The sequence below is a fragment of the Equus quagga genome, chromosome 4, assembly GCF_021613505.1.
Source record: "Equus quagga isolate Etosha38 chromosome 4, UCLA_HA_Equagga_1.0, whole genome shotgun sequence".
Taxonomy (NCBI): domain Eukaryota; kingdom Metazoa; phylum Chordata; class Mammalia; order Perissodactyla; family Equidae; genus Equus; species Equus quagga.
The window spans coordinates 12,265,366-12,290,643 of record NC_060270.1 but is presented as its reverse complement, the minus strand read 5'-3'; the positions used below and the strand labels follow the sequence as shown (position 1 = coordinate 12,290,643).

General features: G+C 41.7%; 2 protein-coding genes across 2 annotated transcripts in view; both read left to right on the top strand.

Annotated features, from left to right (window-relative positions):
• Positions 1–1,737: 1,737 nt before the first annotated feature.
• Positions 1,738–8,024, top strand: DPPA4 (developmental pluripotency associated 4). Its single transcript, XM_046658775.1, has 6 exons — positions 1,738–1,924; positions 2,978–3,138; positions 3,226–3,276; positions 3,514–3,820; positions 5,123–5,318; positions 7,994–8,024. Exons 1-6 carry the CDS (start codon positions 1,738–1,740, stop codon positions 8,022–8,024), a joined length of 933 nt encoding a protein of 310 aa, XP_046514731.1.
• A 14,004-nt stretch (positions 8,025–22,028) lies between these two features.
• The window catches only part of DPPA2 (developmental pluripotency associated 2), an 8,922-nt gene continuing 5,672 nt past the window's right edge, over positions 22,029–25,278 (top strand). Inside the window, exons 1-2 of the mRNA XM_046657887.1 lie at positions 22,029–22,061; positions 23,871–24,018. Coding sequence (XP_046513843.1) covers positions 22,029–22,061; positions 23,871–24,018 — 181 coding nt within the window. The remainder of the gene's footprint in view (positions 22,062–23,870; positions 24,019–25,278) is intronic.

Below are 25,278 nucleotides of genomic sequence, written 5' to 3'. Positions count from 1 at the left end.
TTAAGGAGAAAACAATGTACCTTCAACTTCCTCCTCTTTAAAAAGAAAACAGTGAAGTCCCTGATATGATTGTAGCCTGTTATATTGGAGCAAGGAAATAATAAGAAATGGGGTTCCCTGTTTGGGTTTTCAAGAGATGGTTTATCCTGTCAGAAAGAAGAATCCAGTATCAGGAGTGGAGGGAAATGGTAACAGGAGAAAGGAGGAGGTGAGGGGATGACTTTAGGAAGAGGTGATGAGCTGAATCTGGGAAAGAACGAGATCCTTTAACTCCCCCTCAACAGACACAGATCCTAAAGCAAAGGTGCTGGGTCTGAACCCGTCTTCTTTTCCCAGGATCATTAGGGCCAAGAGATAATCAGAAGCCAGACATATTGACAAGCACTGCAGACAGAAAGTGGAGGTGGAGAGGCTTGGATGCTTGTTCCAGAAGAGCTGAACTATCGTGCCCAGGGAAACTGAGCACTCTCAGGGGCTCTTTCCTAGAACTGGGTCATTTTTGCACACTCAATTTTAAGATTTTTGTGAGGCCCAAAAGTAAGTACTTTGTGTAGGCTATGCAAATGTAAAATTTGAATACGAATGTCAAACTGCAATAGAGATGTAAAAATGCCATACGAATGTTAATTTGTCCAGTACTCCTACCTCGGGGATGATAGAAAGGATTTAGATTTGGGAGCAAGTTGACCCGGATTTAATTCGTATCTAACATGCCTATCTGTGCGCCCTTGGTGATGTAAGGCCTCAGCTTCTGCGCCTGAAAAGCAAAGAAATAAACTGTCACCAGACTGCTGTGAGGATTAAAGGAACGAAAATAAGGAGCGTGTCAAACAATGCCTGGTATAAGAGAGAGACTCAACAAACGTTGGATTCTCTGTACAACTTTATCTCCACTGTTCTCTTGCTTCTTTTGATTCAATTAACCAATATTTATTGAGTGCCTAGGATGAAAGGGAAAAAAATTCTGCCCTTGTGGAGTTTACAGTCAAATGGAGTTAACAGGCATTTACTGAATTACCAAGCCAATGTAGAATTGCAACTGACCAGTAGTGGGAAGGAGGCAAAGTGTAGATCTGCCTTGGTCCGTAAAGACTAGAAAGGGTTTGCAGATGAACGCTTGAAGGGAGATTCCGAAGGAGGAGTAAGGCTTAAGAATGTAAATGGAAGTGGGGTGGGGTGGGGTGGAGCTGAGTGATATCCCTTTGGGCCAAAATAATTACGTCGGATAGGAAAGAAATTCTGTGACTGGAGCTTGGGGCAGTAGAGAGTAGTGTGAGAAGAGGCTGGGGTTATATGAAAGACATTTGTTTATCTTCATATCTTCATGCTAAGAACAATAAACCTTCCAATGGACGTAAAGGTCTGGTAGCATCCTTCCCACAATAGTATAGGAAACAATGTGGAAGAGGTCAAGAGTGAAGGAATGGGGAGAAAATCTTCCAGGTGAGAGATGATGGATATCATGGGTGGTACATGTAAGCACATCCCCCAAAGCAGAGCCTATTTTCTTCCACTTGTTTTGTTTGTATCCATATTTTCTGTCTTTTCTTGTACTTTTCAAATTGGTCTTCTCCCATTTCCCCATCATTGTTTCCTATCTTATAAATGAAGCTGGGCAGTAATGTGACACCCAGAGGAGAATCCACACTGCCAGCAGAGTTCAATGACTGTTTTGGTGCCTTGGATGTGAGTTATCTTAAGGCTGGTAGTGTTTGTGGTAGGTAGGACACCAGAGGAATGACTGACTGGTTCCTCTATCCCCAGCGGAACTCCACAAAGAAGTCGGGGGAAAAATATATGACTGGCAAATCGAAACCTCAGTCAGTAGAACCCGAAGAGGAACAGGAGGCTTCTGGTGAAACAAAAACACAAAAAGCCTCAGCGAAGGGGACCAAACGAAAAAGGTCTGTGAAGGATGACAAAGGTAAGAGGTCTGCAAGCCCTCGAGTCTGATTTCCTCAGATCTAAGAGGCCTGAGGAATTTTCCTGAAGGAATAGAAAAAGTAGGAAAGAAATTTCCATCCTCTCTTCTGCAAATCCTACAGAATTTTCTTCAAAGAAAAGGAATTTCTTTGAGGCCTAGCTTAAATCTCACTTCCCTGAGCCTTCTCTTGGTCACCTCTGTCAAAGCTGATTTCTTCCTGTCTCCAAACCCCCACGAAATATTTGGTGCTGATCATCATCTTGCCCTCACTCACTGCTTGGAGTTAAGGATCTCTAAGTGCAGCGATTTGGGGACAGACTGATGGAAGTTTGAAATCCCATCCTTGAAACTCCACTTCTGGTTCTAAAATGTGAGGATAATACCTACCAAGCCGAGTCAGAGGTCAGGGGGAGGGTCCCTTATAATCTACATGGAATAATTATGTAAAACACCTTCACTACACCTAACTAGTAATGAGGACTCAGTATACCCTAGCGACTACCAGTGTCGTCCTAGTTGTGCCTGCTCTGGAGGTGTGTTCTGGAAATCTTCCCTGAATGCTGAGAGTGTGCATGAGGTACTGCAGGAAACTTGTGTGCAATGAGACTGGAGTGCTGCCCTGACTCGGGTGGACTGGCAGAATTATGGATATTAGTGGGGTGTGTGTGGCATTGTCAGGCGGCTTATTTTGTTCTATGGTGAGAAGACAAGGCACCACTGAGCACTGATGATCTCGGGTCTACAACTTCTCTGATTTCCCTGGACTGGAAGTACAATCTCTAGTGCACCTCCTCGGAGTCTGTGGGTTACAGAGCTCACCAAGGAGCAAGCGTGTGTGAGTAGTGGGGAGTTTCCGGAAGTAAAAACTGTGTGATTCAGAAATATGAAGTCGTGGTGTGAGGTTCTGTCCTTTGGAGGTTTTGTGGTCTGTGGCAAGTCCTTGAACTGCGCATTCGGGGTTGGACTATGACAACGAAAAGTGACTGTACTCTTGACATAATAAAAGGCTCCACAAAAGTTAATTATTACTAATTTTATCCCATCCTCCTTCAGCTCGCTGTTTGCAAAAGATGGAACCAGGCAAAGAGAAAGTAAGAATTCGGAAGAAGATAGCAATTCCTCCATTACCCTCTGAACTGCCACCGATCAACCTGGTTCATCGAGACGTTGTGAGGGCCTGGTGCCACCAACTGAAACTGAGCACCAAAGGCCAGGTGAGGGCCAGGGTGGGAGACGGATGCTGCTGGGAGGAAAGGTAGGGGCCTTACTTTCATTACTAACTCATTTTTCTCTTTTCTTAGAAATTAGATGTATATAGGCGACTCTGCGAATATGCTTATCCTAATCAACAGGTGAGCAATTTGTAGGAAATTTGGCAGAATGGAGGGTTTAGTTCTCATCCTAATTACCTATTTTAGCATCAAACAGTAAGTAGAGGAATTGTGTTAGCCCCTCCTTCCTTCTCCACCCCTCCTTCTAAGGAGGAACCACATCCCCCTGTCATCGCTTTTCACCAACTCTGAGCAAAGAGTAACAAAAATGAGGCTGCACTTCTGAGAGTACTTTGATCTTTCAAATCTCATTTGTAGGACATTCCTGTCACGGCAAAGGAGGCCAAGATCCTGCCGGGATCCCAGAGAAAACTGATGATGGACAAGGGGAAATTGTTTCCGGAAAGTTGTGATAAAAAGATGTCCTCTGCCGGGACTGATCCTCCTAAAGTGGCTGCTCCCCCTAAGGAGGGGCCGGCCACCCTCAAAGGGTCTACTGCTCTCCTTGAGGGAGTTGAGAGTGTTGTGACAACTTCCTCCCCAGATGCTGTGTTTGCCTCCTGGAGCAGAATTGCAGCCAGGGTTGAGAAGGTGGAGGCAGTGGAATCGAGACAAGAGGCCTATGGTAAGCCCAAGATTAAGAGTTGGTTCTGGTTCAGATGAGGAAGTTTAATTACTATTAACCACTGATCAATTTTCGAGTATATAAAAAACACTTGAAGGGCTGGTGACTCCTGGGCCCCACCCACAGTTTCTGATTCAGGTCTGAGGTAGGACCCGGGAATTTACATTTCTAACAATTTCCCTGGCACTGTTGATGCTAGTCTGCAGACCGCACTTGGAGAACCACTGCTCTAAACTGCTATCAGAAAGGGCTAGCATCCTGTTTGGCTTCATCTCTCCCCTTCTTTACGGCAGTAAAAGTAAGGGCAGGCTCTAAAACCAACAGCCACAGCTTAAGCCCTGGGTCGTCTAGCATCTGTTAAGTGAGTGACATTAACAAGTTGTTTAATCTAACTCCCAGTTTCCTCATGGTAAAATAGGTTAATAATACCTACCTCCTAATGTTGTTGTAAGAATTGCGGGAGATACAATTAAGGAAGACCATAAACTGGTTAACACAGTGCAATACCTGTTGAGAGCTGAGACCCCTGAACCATTTCATGAAGTCCTTCCCAGACCACTTGGTTTAATCTTTCCACTGAAAGAAACCAGAATATGTCACCTCAAAACAGCCCTCTTCAACATAAAAATTATTTTGAGCTCAAGGCAATTAAAAAGCAGCAAACCCATAAAAACCTCCCCCTTTCCTGCCTAAAAGCAGGTTGTAAATACTCCTTTTGCTGGAGACAGACTCTGTTAACAGAGACATGGCACCATAGGAGCCTATAAACAAAACTCACTCCATTAGTTCCCTCCCACATATTTCCCTTCCCACTGTTGGTCACCCTTGGGGGCCCAACACTGATTTCCTTTGCCTGTCCTTTCTCTACAAATTCGTTGTTCTTTGTCGAAGACATGTGAGCTGGAATTCTAAGCCGCCATTTTGAGTCAGTTTCTGTTGGCCGCGATACGTGCTAAACGTGTTAATAAACTGTTTTTCTCTTGTTAATGTTTTTGTTAAAGAGTCCTAGCTGAAAACCTAAGATGGGCGGAGGTAAAGTTCTGTTTCTCCTACACTATCGTCTACGCTCTGGAGCTACACCACTTCCAACTATATTTTTTGTTTCTTTTTTAGGTTTTTAATAGGAACTGTTTTGCATTATTTTCTAAAGGAGAACAGGATAGAGTAGGTTAAGTTAGGATTCCAGGGTTCATATCTTAGAGCTGGCACTTAAGAAAACGAGCAGAGTCAAAGGCCGTGATGCACTCTCGAACGTTAGGATTTGGCCATGCTGTGTTCATACACGCCTCTTTCCTTCCCCAGGTGTCAAGTGGTGTGTGGTCCATGGGAAAAGTCTCCCTGCGGACACAGAGGGCTGGGTTCGCCTGCAGTTCCACGCTGGACAAGCCTGGGTTCCTGAGAAGCAGGGGAGAGTGTGTGCGCTCTTCTTGCTGCCTGCCAGCAGTTTCCCCCCCTTGTACCTGGAGGACAATATGTTGTGCCCCAGATGCGTTCATAGGTAATTGCCTGGTGCTTTTCTACAAATTAAATGTGGGCACCTGGTTTTTAGTTGGGGGAGAGAGGAGACACATGTTAATCTAGTAAGCCCTGTATTTGAAGCACAAGTTGTCAGTAAAGAGTTTTCAAGAAAATTAGTACTCAGGTAAGTGTATTCCTAGGAAAAAAGAGCATTTATGTGTCAGGGCCTAATGGTTCTACCTGGAGACCCATAATTCTGGAGAAATAAACATTGTATAATAACTACATTCCTGGTAGATGCACTACACAGAAATAATGACTACCAAAACCTTCCTTTAAGTAGCCTACAGTCAGTGGGGGTGACTGGTATGTAAACAGCTGCAATACCGTGTGATGGCTGGAATCACAGAGGTTTCTTAAAGAAAGAATGGACTGGTTAGCGACCAGCACCAAGGCTGTGAAAGAACTTAGGACAACGTAGAAATTGCAAGTGGCTCAGTGTGACAGAATATGGCTGTATATGGTGGGAAATAAGCCTCAGCCTTCTCCCTTATAAAATGGGCATAATAATGCCTATTTGAAGAAATTGTGAAAATTAACTGAGTTAGTGCCTGTAAAGTTCTTAGCACTGTGTCTGCCATTAGCAAGCATTCAAAAAAAATGGTGGGGGGCTGGCCCCATGGCTGAGTGGTTAAAGTTCTGCACACTCCACTTTGGCGGCCTGGGTTCACAGGTTCGGATCCGGGTACGGACCTACTCTGCTCATCAGCCATGCTGTGGAGGCATCCCACATAAACATAGAGGAAGATTAGCAGAGATGTTAGCTCAGGGCTCGTCTTCCTCAAACACACACACAAAAAATTGTGGGTATTAATTATTCCATCAAGAGAAATTTGAGCAAAGTCATGAAGATGGAAACCTACATAATGTATGCAAAAAACAATTTTGGCTCAAATCGAGCGTTATAGATGTTAAGTAATATCATTAGTTTGGGGTCAAATTATAGTAGACTTTAAATGTTGGAAGTTTAGAGTTTACCCAGTAGCCAGTGTTGTGAAGAAGCAGCAGCGTTATTTGGCCCCAGGAGGAATAATCCTGGACCATAGTCGTGTTTCTACCGGCAGCCATTTCATTGACTTTACACGTGTCAGTTAGCTTTTCTGGATCTCACTTTTTACACCTCTAACATGAAGATCCAATTGGGCCAGAAGGTGTGCAAAGGTCACCTACAGTATATTAAAGTTAAGAAGTCACTAAGAAGTTTATATGCCTGTAAAGGAACTTTTATTCCAAAAGGCCGTTGTACTTAGTTTTATAGAGAACACAGACAATTTCCAGGAGTCAAGGGAGGGACAAGGAGTCTGAAGTCAGGCAGCTCATCCCTGGGGGACCGGCTATTGAATGAAGGGTTTTAAGCAAGTAAATGGATTGAGGTTTGCACGGCCGGGGAGCCGCGTAAAATCTATTAGGATATAAAATATATTTGGAATATAAGATCTATTAGAAAATTCTTGTGGGAAAATTTAGTTTTTCATGTGTTTAAAGTACCTAGCACCTTCTGCAGGTGCTAGAAGAGAAATCTAGCTTCTAGATGATTATTTGGTGATTATTTAGATGTTGATAAGGATAATAGGAGTTGCATTGAGGCTGAGGAAAAAGCTTCAAGGAACGGCAATATTTTAGGATCATGTTAAAGGAGACAGAAAAGAAACAAAAAGCTGGAATGCGAAGTCCATGTGACTGTGAAGGGGAGAATTTGCAAGGGGAAATCGTCTTAGGTAAGGCCAAATGAAGCTGAAGAAAGTATAAAGAACACACTGGTTTGGATAATACAAGAGATTCAAAGTAGTAAGGCAGATAATTCAGTGTCAGTTGAATAAGGGGAGGAGGAAGGAGAGACTGCGATTGGAAGTATTTTCTGACAGCACAAATGGCGGGGTGGAACAGTAGGACAATTAAAGGGAATTTGCATTTGTTCTGTGTCGCAGAGGGTGAGCCTAAGTGTGATTCTGGGCTTAGCTTGGGAGAGGGGCCTATGGAAAGGGAGGACAGAAAAGATGATTTCTGAATGGGGAGACATGGTACAGCCAGACTTGGGTCCCAGGGGTCCATCTCCTCACCCTTCGGTTGTTCAGGAGCCGTCCTGGGCGTCATCCCGAGGTCTGTTGGCCTGCTGTGGGCCCACCTTTGGTGTCATGAGTACTGGACGCTAGAGGTCCAAGACAGCCGGCAGAGCTGACATGCGGGGGTCCCTCAGGCTAGACTCCCCCTCCACCAGCCAGGACTGGCAGCCCCCTGGGCCCTGGCACAGTTACCATCTCCTGCTGAAGGAAGTATGTGAGTGTTTTCTCCCCGTTTGGCTCTCCTGCCTCCCGCTGCCATTCTCTATTCCAAGCAAGCTGAATAGAACCGAGGTCACTTTGGAGAGCCCTTTAATGACTTACCTGGGCCACTGGTCAAGTGAAAAAAAGATCCATTCTGGGGCCTCACTTGTCCATGGGTTGCACAGGACAAGAACATATTACAGAGACATAACTTTGCTCATTGTCGTTCCCTGATGACATGGCCACATGCTTCCCGCCCATAACCCTAAAGTTTAAGGGCTGTTTTATTGGTGTTCCAGCAGTGGGTTTCTCAGCTATTTTCAAGAATGTGATTTGATATTTCTTCTTGCTTCTCATCATTTTAAAAACAAATTTTTCCTTTGCTTTGTAGGAATAAGGTGTTAATGAAAAGCCTCCAATAAGATTACAATACCAAGAAAAAGGGTGCAGCTAGTAATGTTAGAAGGGTGATTACAGCCAGCTCCGCGCTGCCCCTGACGGCTGAACCCTGGGCTGCTCCACACCCCCCATGCCTCCTGCTTCCAGGTGCACAGGCTGACAGGCCGCAGCTGTTATCCTCGGACCCCCGGCAATAATGCCTGCGGCTTCATGGGTTGGGATACAGAGGCTCTTGTATTTTAAAATAGAAAAGCATTTCACAAAGTTTACCCTTCCAAAATAAAAGTGATCTCAATAGCTCTTTTAAAGTGGGGTCCTGAGCTGAGCATTGGAGGGCTGGGGTCGGGGGGGGGGGGTCCATGCTGGATTTCTCCCCTCAGAAATCTGGCTCCTGCAGGGGCTGTTGACTTCTAAGTTTAATGACATCAAACTGTTGAATATTTTAAGCCAAAGGGAAAGCTTTTATTCTCTCCCCACTCCCCAAAACACATTCTTGCTGCACAAAACCCTTTTCGAAGTTTTCTTAATAACTTGAAACTTCTATGGTGTGTCTCTGGGATAAAAACACAGAGCACTTTACCAGTATTATTTCCACTTGTAACTATTTTGTATATTTCTGCTGGTTATAAATGTTTAAGGTTACTTCCAAATCATAAGTAATGTAATATATTGAATTTTAAATGTGTATGTAAAATAATTGATCTATTGTATTTAGGAGACCATATTCATTGCCTGTTAAGTATTTTTAATGCTCTTAATTCAGTAGGATTAAGCCAAAAAGTAGGATTTTCTCCTGCATGATTTTTTAAGGCATTTTATTAAGGTATGGTTGACATACAAGAAGCTGTATATATCTAATGTGTGCAACTTGATGAGTTTATTCATTTTTAACTTTTTGTGTACTTCCTAAATTTATAGTCTGTGAGTCTTGGAAAAGATCTGATGTTTTTCACCTGTCTTGTGTTTTCATGGCAGTTTCCAAAATTGTTTCGTTATTATGGAGTTTTGTATTATGAGATTTTTTTTTCCCCTTCCAAAATGGACTGGACAGAGTAATGAAGTTGGAAAGTTTATAAACATCATGTAGACTGGTTTGGGCATGAATCCTCAATAAATGTTAAAAAAGAATAGACGGGAAAGTTTGTTGATCAAGATATTTTCAGGGGCTGGCCCCGTGGCCAAGTGGTTAAGTCTGCATGCTCCGCTTCTGCGGCCCAGGGTTTCGCTAGTTCGGATCCTGGGCGCGGACATGGCACCAATTGTCAGGCCACGCTGAGGCAGCGTCCCACATGCCACAACTGGAAAGACCCACAACTAAGGGTATACAACTATATACCGGGGGCGCTTTGGGGAGAAAAAAGGAAAAATAAAATCTTAAAAAGAAAAGATATTTTCATGGTCTTGCAGCTACTCCTCATCAATTACTCATTAGTGGTCAGAATTTTTCAGTGTAATAAATAATACACATTTTATTCCTTATATCTTGTGTGTATTATAAATTTTGATTTTGTTTCCTTTTTTAACTTTATCCCTATTTTTATTGGATTGCTCAAGTTTCTGTTCTATTTCCTTCCTCTCTTCCTTTATTAATTTGAGAATTTTTCTTTGCTTTCTAATTCTGCTTACAGCTATCTCCCTGCTCCTAACACACTTAAGTAAACTTGAAATTCTCTATAGATGGTTTATTTACCCCCTCCTTCCTGTCTCTGGCAAAATGAAATCTCTAAAGTTACACTTATTCCTCAACTCTCTAATCCTCACAAGGCTTCCTACAAATTCTATAAAGTTTTAACTCCCCGACTGTATCCCCCACTACCATCTCCCATGCTCCTAGAATACTATTATGAGGAAGAGACACAAACAAGTTGGAGCTATGTACTCCGTGTGCCTCAGATGAGTTCTATGGCAAAGTGACCCTGCGGATGATGATCTGGGTGTTTGCCATGCAGATATGTCTGTGCCCACAAGTGCATGTGCGGTGTGTGTGCAGGTGTGAGGTGCAACAGGAATGGTGATGTGAGAAGTCTGGAGCTAGCCTTCCAAATTTCCATTGGCTCCAATGGAACATGGGAAACTCCAAGAGTCAGTGCTGCGATAACAGTTCGAGTCAGAGGTCCTGCCCGGACGTTGCTGCCTGAGGCAAACTGATCTGCCTGAAGGAAGCCTGTGACCTTCCTGACAGGAAGCAGAAGTGAAGTGGCTACCTTCCCCATCTAAGGTCCCCAGCCCTAACGGAAGAGGTAAGGAGGAGAAAGGGGATGGGTCGATTTTCAAAATACTAACTCACTGAATTGGAATTAATTTACCTGAAAGTGCCTCAAGTAAATTCTTACATTTGGCAAGATAGGGCTTATAGGCAAAAATTGAAATTTGGTTATGTCCACCTTAACCAAATATTCCAACTTGCCATCACCAGGAATGATACAAATGGAGATGTTTTCTGACCTGATACAATACGTCACTGATAATCTAGCCAAAAAGATTTACTACGAATCTACTCACAAGGAAGCCACCAGTCCTGATTATACCTGCTGTCTCAGCATAATCAAGTGGCTTAGCTTATTCTGGGTGGCATTGGTTAGGTGTACCCATATGTAAAAATCCACAGAGGTGTGTACTTAGGATGTGTTTACTTTACCAGATGTAAGTTATGTCATTTTTTAAGAGTCCTAGTTTGAATGATAAATTATAGTTTCTCAAGTTAAATGGATGTTTTGGGAAAAATTTGGTAAACTTGAATATAGAATGATATTAGATGATGGCTACAGCAATGTTAAATGTCTTGATTGTTATAACTGTATTGTGGTTATATAGGATTATATATGTGTGTGTTTATAACCTCCAACATTGTTTTTATGATTATTAGGGGTATTATAAAGGTATATATATATGCATACACAGAATATAGAAAAAGATTACTGCACTAACCATTAAAAATTGGTTAATGAGATACAGAACATACAGGTATTGTACCAACTTCTATGTTTGAAATTGTTAAAATAAAAACTTTTATTTTAAAATAAAATACTCCAGGGGCTGACCCCATGGCTGAGTGGTTAAGTTCGCGTGCTCCACTGCAGGTGGCCCAGTGTTTCATTGGTTTGAATCCTGGGCACGGACATGGCACTGCTCATCAAACCACGCTGAGGCGGCGTCCCACATACCATAGCTAGAAGGACCCACAACGAAGAATATACAACTATGTACTGGGGGGCTTTGGGGAGAAAAAGGAAAAATAAAATCTTTAAAAATAAAATAAAATAAAATAAAATAAAACACTCCGTTGCATATATGAAAAGATCCTTCTGATGTACAAGTCAGATCATGACACTCTGCTCTAAACCCTTCCTTGGATCCCATTTCATTCTGAGGAAAAGTCAGTGTCCTTGTAATGACCTCCAAGGCCTTACTTAAGTCTCCTACCCTGTGCCCCCTCACCTCTGACCCCATTCCCAGCACCCTGCCTTGGCTGTTCCTTTCTGGGACCTAACACGCTCCCAGCTTAGGGCCTCATCACTGGCTGGAATGCTCTTTCCCCAGACATCAATATGGTAAACTTCCGTACTTCCAAGTTCTTTCTGAAAATGTCACTTTGTCAAAAGGGCATACTCTGACCCCTATTTAAAGTCACAATCTTGGGGCCGGCCCCGTGGCCGAGTGGTTAAGTTCGCATGCTCCACTTCGGCAGCCCAGGGTTTTGCAGGTTCGAATCCTGGGCGCTTGGACATGGCACTGCTCATCAGGCCATGCTGAGGCGGCATCCCACATGCCACAACTAGAAGGACCCACAACTGAAAAAATATACAAGTATGTACCAGGGGCACTTCGGGGAGAAAAAGGAAAAATAAAATCTTTAAAGTCACAAGCTCTTTCTCCACCCCACCAGCACTATTTATCCCCCTAGCCCTGTTCTAGCTATTTTTCCACAACTTACTTCTGCTAACAGAATAAGTAAGTTATTATTTATCTTCCCCTAACAGTATAAAAGGATTTCTTTCAGTTTTGTGCATTAGGTATCACAGCCTCCTAGAACACAGCCTGACATAGTTGGTGCTCAATTAATGTTCAATGAATGATGAAAGGAAAGGTTTGGAGTGAGTTATAAGAGGAAATAGAGTGTAAGTAACTGAGGAATCAACATAAAATGAGTATCTGTGCCCTAACGTGTTACTGCATACTCACTGTCTAATTTTACTCAGTATTCTCTGGGAAAGTAATTTCTGGCTGTCAGTCCTCTTGGAAAGAAGAAAGTACTCTGCTGTGTATAGCACCTGGAATTCTGTTTTCTATTCCTTCATGAATGTCATACTTTAATTCCTTCTAAAATACTATTTTAGAAGATCTCTGGCAAATTCTTTTTAAATGCTTAGCAGGAATTATGGAATTTTTTTCCCCAATGCCCCACCTTCCTGTTTTGGAATGTGAAGTCCAAAGATGGTAAGAGCAGTAATCACCGAATATTTCAAGCACCATTACTTGAAGGATAAGGAAACTGCTGAAATTATAATATTTTTTGAAGAATAAGAAAGGAGAAAGAACTTCCAGGACTGGGGGGCACAGGAAGTTGGAGGTGACATCAGCTTACAAAAATGAAGTAAATGGGCCCAGAAGATACTTCATATTGGGAGGATTAGCTTGGGTCGATATCTTTTGTTCTTGCCCATAGAATACCTGGGCTGAAATGGTATGGAGAGGGTAAATCAGTGCAAAATGTGTTATTTTTCATGACTGAGTCCATCACCCAAGGAAGGATTTCCCTGAGAAGGAGGTTTGAGTTGACATCAGATTGAAGAGCAAATAAGAATTAAGTTAAAAACAAGGAGAAGAAAGGACATTCCAGTCAGTGGAAAGGGCCTATGAGGATCCTGAGGTGGGTAACAAAAAGACTGATGGGCCAGTGTGTTGGGAGCTCAGAGCCAAGAAACATGGATACCAAATGGGACCAGAGAGGAACGGAGGCCCAGACAAGGCAAGGCCTTTGTTTTGTCTTTATCTTAAAAAACAGGGAAACCATTAGGCGTTTAAGGGGCTGGGCTGAAATGACAGATTCACATTTTGAAAAGATTATTTGCCTCTAGCATAGAGAAAGGACCAGAAGGCAGAGGATGTGTATTAGAGGAGACCAGTTAGAGGTGTTTACTTCTAGCAAGAGATGTTGGCAGCTTGGATCCTGGACATCTGGAGGAGGTGAGCTTGACAGGACTCAGGAATGGACTGGATCCTGGGGATAAGATAATTCATAAAGCAAAGAAAAAGTGATTCTAAAACTGATGGCTATCAACAAATTACCACTTCCTTTGTTCGTGTTTTTGATTCTTTTTCTCCATCATCTCGTACATTAAAAGCCATCTGGGAAGCAAGATGAGTAACCAAAGGATTATCCACATATCTGAAGTAAATAACATGATATTTCCATTGATCTACTTTCCCAAAGGGTGGAAGCGGTGGGAATTGACTGGAAGGGAAACAGAGGGCCTTTTCTGTGGTGATGGAAATATTTTCTGTCTTGATTGAGGAGTTGGCTATCATTTTTCAAAACTTATCAAACTGTACACTTAAGATCTGTGCATTTCACTGTAAACTTTACCTCATTTAAAGGAAAAAAAATGTTTCACTTGGAGATCAAAGAGGAAATGATATCTGTCACATGACTCTACTGGGATTTCTGTTCAGAGACCTTGGAGCTAGAGATTGAGGAAGTTCTGCTTATTCTCAGGATGGATAACAGAGAGGAGGACCCCACCTCAACAGAGAGATTTATAACATGAGGAGAGTTGTAAAAGAGGTTCACGGAGACTGGAGGAGATTTCCTCAGTATTCCAGAACTCGTGCAACTCCAACACTAGGAAACAAAAGTCAGAACTTTATATAGTCTGCTTTTCCTTCAAAGTCCTGCTTAAATCTTACTTCTTTGATAACTTCTTGGGTATATTCCAACTCTTAAAACTACCTTTTTTATCCAGACTGGATTAAAAATCACCACTTATTTCTTACTGTTGAAAATCCCAAGAGCCCAAGCTTTTGAGGCAGTCAGATATGAGTTCACATTCCATCCTTGAAGCTCAGTTTACTTGATTATTATTAAGAGGAAGATAACAACCCACCCTTGCAGGGCAGCTGGGTTCAAAAAATCACATATGTAAAACAGTTATGGGGTTAGGCAAGTGATGGGTACTCAGCCAAGAGTACTTGCTGTAATTCCTGTTGTTTGTCTGTTTCTGTTTCCTGCACTGAGATGAGCTGTAATTACCAGCCACTTAGCCATTTCAATAGCTGTGTGGCTTTGGGAATTTATTTAATCTCTCTAGCCTTAGTCAGGTTTATTGAAGTATAATTTACATATAGTAAAATTCATCTATTTTAACGCATAGTCCTATGAGTTTTGACAAATACATGCAGTCACTACCATCACAAGATGTAGAACTTCCATCACTCCAGAAAATTCTTGCCTCTTTGTAGTCACCTCTTAGCCCCTCCCACAGCTTGTGGCAACCAATGATCTACTTTCTCTTCCTCTAGTTTTGTCTTTTCCAGGATGTCTTATAAGTGGAATAACTCTGGGTTCTTTAATTTAGTGTGACACATTTGAGACTGACTCTTTTTTGCAGGTATCATTAGTTTGTTCCTTTTTAGTGATGAATAGTAGCATTCCATGGTGTGGATGTACCACAGTTTGTTTATCCATTCACCAGTTGAAGGATATTTGGTTATTTCTAGGTTTCAGCAATTACAAATAAGGCTGCTCTAAAACTTTGTATACAGTTTTTTGTGTGAACATTCAAGTTTCACTTATTTGGGGTAAATACCCAAGCACGAAGACTGCTGAGTGATATATATATATATATATATATATATATAATTATTATTTCTTTTTGTTGTTGTTGAGGAAGATTAGCCCTGAGGTAACATCTGCTGCCAATATTCCTCTTTTTTGTTGAGGAAGACTGGCCCTGAGCTAATATCCGTGCCCATCCTCCTCTATATGTGGGATGGCTGCCACAGCGTGGCTTGAGAAGCAGTGTGTAGGTTTGCACAGGGGATCTGAACCAGGGAACCTGGGGCTGCCAAAGCAGAATGTGTGAATGTAACTGCTGTGCCACCAGGCCAGTCCCTATTATTTCTTTTCTTCTTCTTTTTTTTTTTTTTTTTTTGAGGAAGATTGGTCCTGAGCTAACATCTGTGCCAATCTTCCTCTATTTTGGACATGGGATACCACCACAGTGTGGCTTGACAAGCAGTGTGTAGATCTGTACCCAGGATCTGAACCCGCAAACCCCAAGCCACCAAAGTGGAGCATGTGAACTTAACCACTGTGCAACTAGGCTGGCCCCGGCTGAGTCATATATTAAGGGTATGTTTAGCTTATAAGAAACTGCCAAACTGTTTTCCAAAATGGCTGTGCCATATCATATTCTTACCTGAAATGTATGATATCCAGTTGCTTTATATCCTCATCAACACTTGGTATGATCAGTCTTTTTAATTTTAGCCATTCTAATAGGTGTATGTGGTATTAATTTACCCTCCATATAACTTTTTGTTGGCGTGGCTGTTGAAGTATTTTGCCCACTTTTTATTGGATTATATGTTTTCCTATTATTGAGTTTGGGGGGTTCTTCATATATAAATTAGAATCAGCCTGTCATCTCTTACAACAAAAATCCTACAGGGACTTTGATGGGTTTTCTGAGCCAACGATTAATGGGAACAGTAACATATTGCAGGCCCAACAAGATGGAATAACTCTAGGAAAATGATTTGGTATTGTGTTTTAATGTGTTAGAGATACTTATTTTTCTTGCAAAAAGAATGCATTTAAGCGTTTCTTCTATAGGAGAATACCTAGAATTAAGCAGAATGCAGAAGTGTGTTAGGAGTTCTGTGAAGTGGAAGACCGCAGTGATGGAATGCAGTTGGGTTGTGTGTAGTATGGAGGGTATAATGAAATGAAGATAATGGTCAATTGAGTATTTCTGTGTTAAATTCTAAGCCTTCATTGCCGTTGATGGTTAATATAATACAACTACAATCTGATGTAATGACCTGACCTGTGAGTGGAAGCTACAAAAACAAAAAAAGATCGCACACATGTATGTTAGGTAAAGTGTTGATGACCAGAAAAGACTGAGGGAGGAAGAAGTCTAAGACCTAGTTCTGAGGACCAGCTGGGCTATTTTGGGTTGAGTAATTTTGATTTTGGGTTTCTGTTACCTGTATGGCAATGATCATAATATTTATCTCATGGGGTTGTAAGAATTAATGAGAGCATATATGTAATGCATTTTGTAAATTGAAGGTCGATGCAAATGTTGTTTAGGACTGTTTTATTAAATTCTTTCTTGGCTTCTATTCTTCAATGGTAAGTTGCCCCTAACAGAATGCTTCCCTGGCAGACCACTCTCCTCCTATGATGGGCTATCTTGAGACACCTTATGTAGCTGGTGCCAACAATGGAATTTGAGGACTGATAGTAGGGTTAGTAAATTGGGAATTTGTGCTGCTCAGAACAAAAAGATGAGAATGTGAGTCCTTTTAGTAACTTTTAATTCTCTGTTATTTTCTGCAGAAAAAAGTAATTTATAAGAGACTGTGTAAATATAGATATTTTAAAAAGAAGTCACTTTTGGGAAAGGAGTAATGACATAAAGTCATAATTCCTACCTACCACAGCATGGCTTTTGCCAAGTGGTGCCATGTCCGCACCCAGGATCCAAACTGGCAAACCCTGGGCCACTGAGAAGTGGAACATGCGCATTTAACCGTTGCGCCACCGGGCCGGCCCCTAAAGTCCTAATTCTTATATTGAATCATTTTGCCTAATTTTGGTATGAAGCAAGGCCAGAGAGAGCAGAGGGACAGACAAGGGGAGGATACTGTTCTTGTTCTCCAGTCCCATGCATTACTCTTTCCATACTCTGCCCCACTTCTACCTGCTTTGAACTACTGAGGTAAGTCACATTCATTTTTGCAAAATAGTGGTGGGGGCTCCCCTTTGGACATTGATCGTGAGACTTGTTTTCAGAATATGCTCACCTTAGCAGGAGTGGTCCAGAAATTGTCATATTCAACAAGAGGTTTGATATTGGCCAGTTCAGCAATCCCTTAGCACAGACCCTAAAGAGGGAAGAAAACAGAAGTGGCCACTACCCTTGACACGGCTAAAAGATTTGTGATAAATAACTGAGACCATATTGAAGAAAAGGATCAAGATCAGAGAACCCATAGCAGTAGCCTCAGCCATCTTTACTACCACTTCTGGGTCCTCGACCCAAAAAGTCTCTAGTAACACTGATAATAGTTAGCGCTGGCCCAGAAAGGGAACAAGCTCAATTTTAATTAGCTCCAAGTGGAAAGGAAGTGATGCAATAAGGTACCCAGTTGTTTAGATGACTGGGTGAATGATAATACTACCTCTCAAAAGGGAAGAAATACAGAAAAAGGTTGAAAGTTGGTAGGGAAGACAATGAGTTTATTTTTTAATATATTCAAAGGGCAAGATAGGATATGCCAAAACTTCGGTCCGTAATGCAGGCAAAAAACTTGGGCTAGAAATACATATACGGGCATCGTCAGCGTGTCAGTGGCAGTTAAAATTGGAAAATTGAATAAGGCTGCTCTAGGAAAGCATGAGGCATGATCAGGAGCAGAGAAATGAAACTTATGAGATGTCAATGTTTTAGGAGTTAGATGGGGAAAAGAGGTGGAAAAACCATTAGACCAGAATGGAAAGGAACTAGATAGAGTAAGAAGATACGTTCAGAAAGTTGAACTGTAAAAGAAGGGAGAGGGTAGTAGTTAAATAGAATGATAGTGTCAAAGGAGACATGTGTGTGTGTGTTTTGTTTTAAGTGGGACAGGCTTAGAAATGTTTGTGTGCTAGTAGGAAGAACTTGTAAAGAGAGAGAGGTGGAAAACTCAGGAAGGAGCAAGTGACTGATGGGGACATAAGAGGGAGTAGCCGTAGTTCTCATTACTTGGCTTGAGTCCCCAACCTTCTCATGCACAGTCCTCAGATGGTACAGCAATTGCTTAGAGTCCAAAAGTTCTTAATACCAATCTTCAGCCACTTCAAATGGACAACATGAATCGAGCTTTCCAACTCCAAAGTGTTTAATACATATTCCATTTGTCTCATAGGTAATGGAACTCGATGAAAATGCAATATGCAAAGAGGCGGCTGAGAAAGGATTTGGTTTCACCAGCCCCAAGAACACTTGCTGGTGGGGCTACACCTAATTTTGCGACTATTGGAGAATCTACAGCCAAATCAATTCCCTGTCCAGTCGTCAGAAGTTGCCCTCCCCATTTCCTCTCACTGCCATGCTCTGTCCTGACCACATCCTCCGAGTTATACAGAACAGAGGACAGACCTTACTGGTCTGAATTCTGAATTTAAGATTCTCCTAATAGAGACTGTTGCTCCATGACGTAGAAGAGTTTTTTCAAAAGAAAAAAAAAAAATGCCGTTTTATCTGAGTCAGAACGTGAAGATCTATAAATATTCTTGTAACGTAGGCGTGAATTCAATAGTCCTTTTAAGTGGGAATTTCTTGAAATGAATGATGTGGCAAAGTTGGGAACATCTTTCAGTGCAATTTTCATTTTTCTCCTCAGAAAACCAAAACCTCAGTAGTTGTCCCTTTCACCAGGTAGTGATACTGAATGATAGTTTCCAGACTTTCTCAGAAGTGTAGGGTTCTGTGGGATGCCTACGGGTTTTTATTTCCCAACCAGAGTTGCTCCACTTTTATTTATTATATGTTGGTGCTCCAGAAACATTTACTTTTACAGAGCATGTTCTTCTGATTTAAAAAAAAAAAAAAGGATTTTGAAAAGCACTTATCTAAGCAATAAATAGAATGTATTTATAAATATTTAACTTACAATATAGTATAGAAAATATATTTGAAATAGGTAATGCATTTTTTTTTTCTCCCCAAAGCCCCCTCGTACTTACTTGTATATTTTCAGTTGTGGGTCCTTCTAGTTGTGGCCTGTGGGATGCCGCCTCAGCATGGCTTGATGAGCGGTGCCATGTCCGTGCCCAGGATCCAAAGTGGCGAAACCCTGGGCTGCCGAAGTGGAGCATGCGAACTTAACCACTCGGCCATGGGGCCGGCCCTTGTAATGCATTTTTATTTCAGAACTATTGTCTATTACTGGAAGAAATATAGAACACAGGTGTTCATAAACAATTTTTTCTTTCTTTTTTAAATCTCTACCCTACAGCCTTTTTATAGTTTAGCATCCTTTCAGTGGCTGCTTTTGAGTTCTGAGGTATATACCGAGCCCCCAACTTAAGTTGGTGTGATATGACTTAGAGTTATTCGTTTCACCTGATTGAGAGCCTTCTCTGAACTAGGCACTGTGTTGAGCGCCAGGAGAATGAAGATGAGTCTGAGAACTTCAGCGTGTCACAGTCTGGTAGGAGACAGTCATGTCAGTCTGTGATCAGCGTTGACACCATGTCCTTTAGCAGCAGCACAGAGAGAGACATCTACTCAGAAGGGGGTTGGGTGCGATAAGGGGGAAAGGTGGAGGCTGACGCAATCTGAAGAACTAGCATTGATTGAGCCTCTATTTGGAGCCAGACACAGTACAAAGCTCTGCGTAGACCAAGGGTGACCCAAACATACCTGGCCATTGCTCTCCGGTGCCTGCCGTCTAAGCAGGGGAGATGGAGTTAAAGAAGTAAAATCCCAAATATACATAGAATTACACATTCAAATGAATTCATTGAAGGAAAAGTGAGAGAATAACGGGAGCAAATTCTTTGAGGGTCATTCCAAGAAACTGGCACTTAAAGAACACGATAGAGATGTTAATTATCGCTACAATGGCAAAGGTATTACAGTACACAAACGCATCGAATTAACACGTTGTACACCTTAATCTTACACAACGTTATATGTCAAATATACTTAAAAATATATATATAAGTTTAAAGAATAATGATGAGATGAGTGAAGCGGAACGGAGTGTTCTGGTTAAAAAAAAAAAGCCATCCCTCAACCTGATCAAACCAATTTACAAGAAATGCACAGGATGGAAGGATAGGCTAAACGGAGGAAAAAATAAAATTAGCAAAATCTAGACAGTAAATTACAGGGAATTCACATAATTCTTCAAACAGTAACAAGGACAACAACAAAAAATTGTAAGGAAAATAAAAGATGGAGGGAAAATTATAGATTAAAGAAAATTTAAGGCACATATCAACTAATCACAACGTGTAGACTTTATCTGGATTCTGATTCAAAAAGATTGTTAAAACAAGAAAATGAGAGGAAATATGTGAGACAATTGGATATTTAAATACCGCTGGATATTTGAACAGACAGAATAGTTTGATAATATTAAATAATTATTTGAAATTGTTTTTAGGTATGAAGAAGATATTGTAATTATAGTTAGAAAGTCTTTTTTTTTTTCTGAATGTATGAATGAAATGATATGAGGTCTGGTATTTCTTTCAAAGTAACCCAAGGGAGGGGAAATAGGTGGTGGTTTAGATAAAATCAGACTGGCTGGGAGTCAATAGTTATTGAAGCTGGATGATAGACACAAGAGGATGCATGATATTATTGTCTGCTTTCGTACACGTTTCCCATAATATATCATTTTCAAAAAGCAGGAGAAAAACACCAAGAAAACAAATAAGATACTAAGTGCTAAAAAGAAAAGAAGATATGGTCACGAAATGGTCTTCCCACTTGAAGTCCTGTCCCAGCCTAAGGCACTGGGATCAATTAGTTCAGCTCCCCTCCAATGACCCAGAAAAAGCCCATCAGGTGGGGCCACACCCAGGTGGCTAGATGGAGTGCTTTCTTGGCCGAATTTCCAAGGGCTGATTCAGTTTCCATCCTGGAAGGGAGGAGCCAGGATTCCAACCATTATCTGCCTAATCCAAAGTTATTTGGTCACACCCTGATCTAGCCACTGCTTCTAGACTTCAGGTGCATAAGAAATACCCTGAAGGCCTGTTGAAGGCAGATACCTGGGTCCCGCCCTCAAAGGTCCCATCCTGGAGGCCTGGGGTGGAGTCTCATAATTTATTTTTCCAACCAGTTCTTCAGTGAACTGAAGCCGAGCCCTTGCACACCACACTTTGATTATAGTATACCACTAAATGAAACTGACTCGGGCTCCCTGGGTCCTGAGACTGATGGTCCAAATCATTTTCCTAAAGGGAGAGAAAGCCCACTGTGAGAGCACTGTATCTCAGTGCTGCCATATTGTTTGTGAATGATATTTTCCTTGGAAGCTCTGGCTCTTTAGAGGGATCTATGAAAACATCTGTGACTTCGCCAGCCTTGTCGTTTGTCACATCCTGCCTCCAACATTATGCTGCAGCAATCCTCAAGTGCTTGCATTCCTTCTGCATTTATTAGTCCATCACTTGCCTTTGTGTTTTGGCTCTTGCTGCTCTGATTCTGAACACCCAAACCCTTGCCTTCTACCCAGCTCATTGCAGGCTTAATATTTGTGTTTAGAACTAGCTCAAGGAGAGATTATCCAACCCTGACAATTTAAATCTAATCTCCCAGAGAGTGACACATCCATGGGCATAAATCAGTTATAAAATACCTCTGAATCTTTTTTCTATTCCCTCCATAATAACATCATTTAATCCATCACCAATATTGCCCCAGAAGTGTTAAAAAATACTCTGTATAGTCCATCGTAACTTGTCAGCAAGTTTGTCACATCCAGTTCCCAAGTCCCACCTTAAAGGAATAAAGACAAAAATCTTTTTTTTAAATATTAGGGGTGATATTAATTACTCAATAATTCAACTCTCACTTAATAGACAAGACACAGTACAAAACCGATGAGACTATCACACTGTCAAATAACGAGGGAGGGGAAAAAGGGGAGGAAGGCAGAGAGCGCTTCTGGGAAACAGGAAGTAAAAGGAGACATTTGCTTATAAAAGGAGAAATCAGGCGACAAACCCTCAGGTTAAATGGAGTAAACTGCAGATTCCTTAACAGTGCTGGCCTGCCTTCCTCCGCGCGTTCCTGGAAATGGCAAACTCAAATTACGATGGCGGCGAGAAGGTAAGTTTAGTTTGAATGAATTAATTTCCCTACAGATTCACTTTTTAAAATCTTTCTAGAGCTGGCATATGTCTCCTTCTTACTAAGAATCTGAATTTCTAGACGTAAGAAGTCTCCATCTTGGAATCTCCACCTCTTTCAAGTGGATATTACTTTTCTTTCACGTAATTGTGGCTCTGTGTGTTTTTGGGTGAGAGTGAAAAGGAGAGAGTAAAGATTTCTGTTCCTCGCCCAAAGTAAGAGACTTATTTTGTACACAGATATGTTGTAGCTGGGCAAGATTAAATAAATAACTAAATAAAGTAAAGAAATGGAGAGCTAAGTGGAAAAGGGTAATATGGAGAAGGTCAGAAAGCAAAGTGACCAAGTGGTTTCTTTCCTCCAGGAGTAACAAGTAACCTGCTCCCAAAGGCCTTGGTACCAAATGGGTTTCCAGACTAGACTTGGGTAGTCCTGGAAAATTAGTTGAGAAAGTTTCATAGTTATTTACAGGGACTGCTGTACCAGGCTGGAAGACCGAATTGGTCAGTATATATTAAGCACATGCTTGTGGGCAAGTGATATAGCTGCTTTGAGCCCCCACTTCTCTCTAGAGTGGAGTAATGTCCCCCCATAATGTCAGGGGGGCTTTTTTTGAAGCTGACCAGTGAATGTGTGTGTGAGAGTGCTTTAAAAAGTGGTATACAAATGCAAAATCACGACATGCAAGCAAAGAGTGGGAGAGCAATGGGTAACCATTGAAGAGATTTAAATAGGGGGAGGGGCGCGGCTGCATCAGACACTGCTGTTCTGGGGAGAGAATGTTACAATGGGCTGGAATGGAGTTTATTCACCCTTGGATTTGTGAGGAAAGGCTATATTCAGAAACTTACACTTATGTTACTCTATGCCAGTGGTCATTTAATTTCTGAGATTCAGTGTCTAATTTGTAAAACAGGAAAGCTAATAAATCACAAGGATGCTATGAAGATTAGGTAAGAGAAATACAGAAAGTGCCTAGCACAGTGTGTGTGTGCTGTACAAAACCCGTAAATGTTATTTCCTTCCTGCCTGTCTACTTTTCTCTTTCATTCATTAAATCATTAAAACAACACTGAGCACTCACTCTGGGCTGGGCATTGTGTTAGTTACTGTGATTGCAACAGAGTGTAAAACAGATTCGCTCCTCTCAGGTCTGGGGCTGAAATAAGGCCAGTATGGCTGGAGCTCAGAAAGCTCAGGTGTCGTGAGCTGGAGAGGCAGGCAGGGGCCAGACTATTCAGGAATTTGTAGGCTACCCGAGGGAGTTTTGTCTTTAACAAGAATAGCGATGACCTGCCATTGAAGTATTTTACACAAGCAGGAGAGCAATCTGCAGAAAGAATGGAGTCAGAATGGATTTGGGGATAGCAGAAGATTATTGCATCTGCCAGTGAGAGTTGATGACAGCTTGAATTGGAATCATGTGATAGAAGATGGGAAGGCAGGAACACATTCCATACAGATTTAGGTGATAAAATGAAAGTATTTGGTGTTGTAGCTGATGGAAAGGAAAGGCCATGAGGGAAATGGTCCTCCAAACCCAAAACCTACCCTTCCATTTCCTCTTTATCACCCACTTGAAAATCTGCTTTTGCCCATTTCCTTATTGTTTCTCTTAATCTAATAAAGGGCCTGCTGATCAATATCACATTCAAGGAATCTCAGTAAGTCTTCTCTCCATCCACCTATTGGCTTGTCAGTTTCTTATCCATCAGTTGGTCCTTGCAAGTAAGCAGTTTAGTTGTATGGCATCAAATGAGAATTAGTGACTGACACTTCCCTTTCCAGAATTCTTTTGAGGAGGAATCAGATGAAGAAAATGTGATTCTCACATTGGTTCCAGTTAATGAGGAACATAATGAAGAACATCAAATGGAATCAAGTGTCTCTTCGACTTCAGAAGTCAACCTGAAGACGCCTAGGACAGATGACAAAGGTATGAGGACGGGGATTGCTCAGTGTGCTGCCCCTCCAGCTCTGAGAACCTCGGAAAAGTAAGATTTTTTTCTTCCCTATCCTTTGACTATACAACACCTAGCTTAAACCTCACTGTGATCATCCATGATGCAAGATGGCTCAAACTCCCATACTTCTCATTTGCTAAGCACCGTGTACTGCCTTGCTGTTAAGACACAAAAAATAGGGGCCGGCCCAGTGGCCCAGCAGTTAAATTCACATGTTGTGCTTCTCGGTGGGCTGGGGTTTGCCGGTTCCGATCCCGGGTGCGGACATGGCACCACTTGGCAAAAACCATGCTGTGGTAGGCATCCCACGTATAAAGTAGAGGAAGATGGGCATGGATGTTAGCTCAGGGCCAGTCTTCCTCAGCAAAAAGAGGAGGATTGGCAGTAGTTAGCTCAGGACTAATCTTCCTAAAAAAAAAAAAAAAAATAGGCATGTGGAGTGCTCTGAATAGAGCATGGTCTTACAGGGCAGCTAGATCTGAGTTTAAATTCCCAACCCATGAAGCTCAATCTTCTCTTCATTTTGGTTAATACATACTTTACATACCTCATAAGAAGACTAATTTTTCCCAGCTTTCCTGAGATATAACTGATGCATAACATTGTGCCATTTTAAGGTGCACAATGTGATCATTGATACACGTGTATATTGAGAAATGACTACCAAAATAGGTTAACACATACATCACTTTACACAATTACATTATTTCCCCCTGTTGAAGATTTATTCTCTTAGCAACTTTCAAGAATACAAAGTAGCTCGGAATTTGTGTAATTCAAATATGCAAATTTAAACTATAGCCACCATGCTGTACATTAGATCCCCAGAACTTACTCATATAACTGAAAATTTGCACCCTTCAATCAATATATCTCCATTTCCCCCACCCTCTGATCCCAACCCCTGGCAACCATGAATCTACTCTGTTTCTATGAGTTCAGGTTTTTTAGATTCCACAGACAAATGGGATCATACAGTATTTAGAAGTCTAAATAATTTTGAAAGCTATCTTCTATTTGCTTGGTGAGTAATTATTGATTAAATATTCAGGGGTCGGCCCCATGGCCGAGTGGTTAAGTTCAAGAGCTACACTGCAGGCAGCCCAGTGTTTCATCAGTTCAAATCCTGGGCACGGACATGGCACCGCTCACCGAGCCACACTGAGGCGGCATCCTGCATGCCACAACTAGAAGAACCCACAACTAAGAATATGCAGCTATGTCCCGGGGGG